Here is a 5,464-nt window from a genome sequence, read left to right as displayed (position 1 = left end):
GGGAAAGGGGACGGGTGAGCTTCGCTCTCCTTCTTTTCCCTCGGCACCTTCGCTCCTGAGGGAGAAGGGAGCTGGAGGAGCGCTCCCTGTTTCGGCTGAGCTCGGCGCTGTGCAAGCCCGGCATCGCGTCCTCGGGCAGGGGAGATCGCAAGTAGCTTCTTTCTGGTTGCGGGAGGGTTGGGGTGTCTCTGCCGGCCGGCAGCGACGTAGCGAGCCCCCAAGAACTTCTCAGGCGGTCCTGTTTTGCCGTGGTTCGTCTGGGTGTAAGGGATGATGAAGAATAGGACTTGGATTCTGAGGTCATGCACCAAGCCTTTTTCTGCTCATAAAAATTTCAAATGTTGAATTCTTAAGGGGAAAAAAAAAAAGGAATTTTTTACTCTAACAACATTTTCTGCTGGTTGTGACTTCTAAAGAACAATTGCTTTCTCTCAAGTTGATAAAATTTGAGTTTGGGGGTTTCTCCTTAATTTTCTGAAGACCTGAACTCTGCTCTGTGTGTGCTGTGGTCTGGACTCGCTTACCTTTCAGGCATCTGCCTCTTCCTGAGGACTTCAGAATGTCTCAGCCAAACAAAACGACGGCTATTTTGCATTAGACAGGACTAATTTTGTTACGTGAGAGGCCTTGGTTCACAGAGGAAACGGAGTTCTGTTATGTTGCACTCTTGAGTATCTTTTCCACCTTCTGTGATAGCCATTAGCAAGAACACATCAAGTACATTTAAGTCGGAGAATAAGGAAGCTGTTTGCTGAATACTATCTTTACTGTCTAGTGTAGTCAACGTATCATTTTGTCAAAATTTGCACAGAGCACCTTTAATTTTATTTTGCAAAACCTTTTGACTTGATGCATACCTGTGTAATTAATAACAAAAGAAGACAGTAGAGTTGATATGCACAATCATTGAATATTGTAAAGTTGCAGAGCTTAGCATGTGAGCTAAAACACTATTGTTTCATTATTTTCTATTTCTCTATATTACATGATTGAAATTTTTGTATCCAAAACCACATAAAACAGTATGGTATGAGTGCAAATGATAGATGCATGTTGCAAGGTTGAGCAGTTACAAGTAAAAGATACAAAGCAGAGACTGCATACACACAAAAACCCCAAAACATAAAACTTCTAGTTACAGTTCCAGTCAGTAGTCTTATATTTGTTATCTGGGGCCAGGTTCTGTGCCATATATTGAATTGCATACACTAAGCCCTGCACTAAATACAGTCTTTGATGTGATGGGCCTGTCTGCTCTCTGAAGTGATGTCAGATTTCATGTTGGTGTTGAATGACAGGGGAGGCATATTCGTACTTCAGAGACAGAGAATTTAGGTGCAAAGATTAAGATTTTATCAGATGTATTTATTTAATTTTAGGTATTAAGGCTCAAGTACTTCCTCACATGAACTTTGAAACATTTTGAATGGTCAGCAACTCTAGTGGCAAGTGTTCAGTGCTCCTGAACTTTCTTATTCTTATTGTGTCATGCACTTAAGAACCTAACACTGGTGCTGGTCTGTGAACACCTGGATTTGAAAGGGTTGCCTATGGGGAGAAAAGAGAGAGGGGAAAATAAAAAAGGAACCAGAACACTGACATAGTCTATAACTTTGCCAAAGTGAGAAGTAGAAGGAAGCAAGAAGCCACAGAATGTTCAGAAGGGAGTGATTATTCTAGTATGAAAGACAGTAGTGTTACGTCTTGATTAACAGTTGTGTTCCATTTTTAACACAGAAAAATCATGTTATGTTTTAAATCTGGTTCATTTGCTTGTTAGAAGCATTTCTACTTAAATGTTCTCTTCAAAAGAATGAGTGTTCAAAATCACAAGGACCTTTTTTTCTGAAGGGGGAAAAAAAAAAATCAAATGGGAAATCTGCAGTTAAACTCAGAGGTTGGATTCTTGCATTTGTAGGATACTGTTTTTGGTTGCCTTTACAACAGCAAGTCCTGCTTAGGGTAACTAATATAGTATGAAGGTAAAGCTAAAGAAAAAGTATTATCATGTACAGAAATGGTACCTGATGCTGCACCAAATACGTTTTTCTGCTAAAAAAATGCTTTGTGATTTCTATTCAGCTACCTCATTAACAGTAAGTGCATACTGTCATATTGTCCCCTTAATGCAGTCCTCTTTTTAGGTGCTGTTCTTCCTGTTTTCCTGCATTTTCCAGTAGAGTTTTCCTAGTTTGGCAGATTAAAGCCTAGTAACATTTTATGTTCTGATGTGCAAAAATTAACCTTTAATAAAAACGTATTAACTATTTTGTGCTCTGAGAGAGAAAACTACCCCATTGCCTATTTGTTTTGTACAGGGATCAGTTTTTCCTGTGACTTATGCAAGCAGAATTATGCAAAAGCAGCGTTTTCTTCCGTAAGTATAAAAGGCATTCCTTCTTTCCACTTCTCTTCTACACTTCCTAAAAATTTCCAGTGTTAACAACTTACTTTATGCTTTCTCCCCTCCTGCATTTCTAGGACCTGTGACTTGAGGGGAGCACGGCTGGCAGGATCCCATGCTGATGCCCAGGAGCCTAAGACTAATCCTTTGGTAAGTGTTTTATAGAATGGCATTTTGTATATTGCCTAGTAATAAAGACAAGGGTGTACAGAAAAACTTGAATTCCTTCTTCACAGCTTTTTTAAGTACACTTCCTAAAAATTTCCAGTGTTAACACTTTATGCTTTCTCCCTTCCTGCATTTCTAGGACCTGTGACTTGAGGGGAGCACGGCTGGCAGGATCCCATGCTGATGCCCAGGAGCCTAAGACTAATCCTTTGGTAAGTGTTTTATTGAATGGTATTTTTTAAGTTCCACATTAACAACATTATTTGCCATAGAGAAGGAAACAATTTAGATTATTGGTATTTGAGAAGTTATGTTTTTTTAGTGAGATTTCTATAGCTCACAGTTGCTTCTTGGTCACTTTTCTCCTCCTCTATGCAGCTGTAGCTATGACATACCAGCTTTTTGGCCGTACTCTGTTCAGTACCTGCAGCAGCTTAGCCAGCCTAAGGCCTTTGTCTCTGGCCTGGAAGCTGGGAGCCAGGGCTTATGAGGTGGGAAGTTCATGAAGGCCTATCGTGGATGTCTTGCCTTTGGAATCTGAATGCATTTGTGTTGACTGGGCCTTCAGAAACACGTGCCCAGTCTGTGTCATCGTTTGGCCAGCAAGCCAAGCTCTTACAGGCAGTATTAGGTCCACATGGCAGACCCAGCCTTCCTGCCAGCTCTGGTACGGGCTGGATTTACTGTGCTAAACCACTTGGGAGTAAACCTGTGGGAAAATCTGTGCTTCCTGGACACATCAAAGCTTCTCAGATGATCAGGGAGCCCAGGCCCTCAGAAGCTGAAGCTCTAACTGAAAGTCAGAAGCTTGTCCCTGGACAAACATAAAGGATAAAACCCCAGGGGAAGAGTACTATGTCTAAAGTAGCCTTATAACCAGCTTAAGTGAGAATTCTGGTCACTGTCCATAATGTTCTAGTGATAGTCCATACCAAAGCAAAGGCTGAGAATTTGAGGTATTCTCACACTGTTATTTAAAATACAAATAGTGCTGCCCCAGACGTGCTTTAAAGATGTTTCATTCTTGCCTTCTCTAGTGTTGTCCTCCTTGTATCCCCTTTCCTTTTCTGATCAATGCACTTTACCTACATGTTGAAAAGTTAGATACTGCTTTTGCTTTCCCTGAGTGACAACTGTCAATCAAGCTAATACTGTCAGCCCCTTGCAGTTAAACTAGAATAAGCAGCTAACAGCAGGTGAGTTTTTTTCCTCTTTTACAAATGGGCTGCATTAATTAAGAAGAACGTGGAGTGGTAACTCTTGTCTTCTCTTTAAAAATGCAGGTGTTTCTTTCAGATGAGCCAGAAACACTGTACAAGAGGTTGTCCCTGTTAGTGAAAGGCCACGATAAGGCTGTGTTGGACAGCTATGAATACTTCGCAGTGCTTGCAGCTAAAGAACTTGGCATCTCTGTTGAAAAAGTGTAAGTAGCTGATCTGCAGAGCCATGGGGTGACACGTGGTTGTTACCTCTTCTGTCATTTAGCTGTGCTTAGAAGTGGTTTTTTTTCAGAAGAAACATTTTTTCTCAGATTATAAATCTTAACATTGTTTAGATGGCGGCACAGTGCTGAGAAAGCAGCAGCAGTTCTACACTCACAATAGCCACAGAAGTGCATTTTGGCCACACCAAGGGTAGTGACAGCACTTGCAGCAGTTGTCAGTGCTGTAGCTTCCCTGAACTAATGCTGGTTAACACCCAAATATTTGAGTGTTAACCATGTCCAAGTGGTTAATTATAAACCGTAACAGCTTTTAACACTTCCTTGTAGGTCTTATAAATGCCAAATAAGAACGGGGATTTCAGCATAGTTTTTAGGATAATTTTTATTGTCATTCTTTTTAAAAATCAAAATTTTCTTTTTGTGTTTTGTTCAGACATAAACCTCCAAAGAACATAGAACGATTTACACTTCTAAAATCAGTCCACATTTACAAGAAGCACAGAGTTCAGTATGAAATGAGAACGCATTACCTGTGTTTGGAGGTAAGAAAGAAGTAAAAAAAAAAACCTATCTTCTAGCTGCAGAGTTGAAAGATGTTAACGTGTTAGTTCAGGAGTGAATTGACTTGGGTTGGGGGGGAGAGTGCAGAGAACAGCATAAACTAGCTGACCTCGGTACCTCGAATGTAACACAAGCTATTCTGAATGTACAGCCTACATTATTTTTTTATTAAAAGGCTGATTTTGACAACTTTCTTAACAGCTGAAAGAGCAGCTGAAAAATAAGGTAGCATTGGGGGTTATTTGTATGTTTTATGCTCTTGGTTTCCAAGAATCAGCGGGATAGGAGCTTTCTCAGGAAGGGAAGAGAAGGCAGCTAAGTCGCTGTCATTACCAGTCACTAAGGGTTCTCTTCTTGGTGTCTGATGTTTTTGAACATACATATTTTGCCTTATGCAACATCTGTGGCAAACTATAAACTGCATGGGGGAGATGGAAGAAAGGAAGCATACACAAACCACTAGCTTCATGGCTGATGAGACAGACTTGTGTATGGTTTAGAATGCAGCTGTGGTCGACCTTCTTAGAAGAAGGCTTTGCTGCCAGCATCTTGTGGCTCCTGGGTGTCTTACTGTAGACTTGCACAGTGCTCAGCAAAGTGGGACTTTGCTGTAAGTCCTCTGACATGACTGCAGGACAGATGGCTGCTGGCAGACCATCAGCAAGAATTTTTGCCATCCATTGGCAAAATGGAACTAGAAATGGAACTAGAAAATCCATTATTAAGGGGGATTCTGGAGTTGCAGGGTTTATAACTAGCCTGAACTTGGAGAGTATACAAAAGCCGATAATTCTTGCATAGCTTGTAATTCATTTCATCTGATACCTGCAGTGTTAAGATCCATCACTTGCACCATCAGTGTGTGTGATCACAGGTAGTATGTGTAG

At 40.9% G+C, this 5,464-nt stretch overlaps 1 protein-coding gene across 1 annotated transcript; it reads left to right on the top strand.

Moving 5' to 3' along the window:
* Nucleotides 1–1,976: 1,976 nt before the first annotated feature.
* Nucleotides 1,977–4,558, top strand: MRPS10 (mitochondrial ribosomal protein S10; the record flags this gene model as incomplete). Its single annotated transcript, XM_008941199.1, has 5 exons — nt 1,977–1,982; nt 2,319–2,377; nt 2,482–2,554; nt 3,856–3,995; nt 4,450–4,558. Coding segments are annotated over exons 1-5 (387 nt in total), but the record flags the coding sequence as incomplete, so codon positions are not given.
* Between the last annotated feature and the right edge of the window lie 906 nt (nt 4,559–5,464).

The sequence above is a fragment of the Merops nubicus genome, unplaced genomic scaffold, assembly GCF_000691845.1.
Source record: "Merops nubicus isolate BGI_N331 unplaced genomic scaffold, ASM69184v1 scaffold2705, whole genome shotgun sequence".
NCBI classification, from domain to species: domain Eukaryota; kingdom Metazoa; phylum Chordata; class Aves; order Coraciiformes; family Meropidae; genus Merops; species Merops nubicus.
Note: the sequence above shows the minus strand (reverse complement) of the source record. Positions and strands in the feature narration are given on the sequence as shown.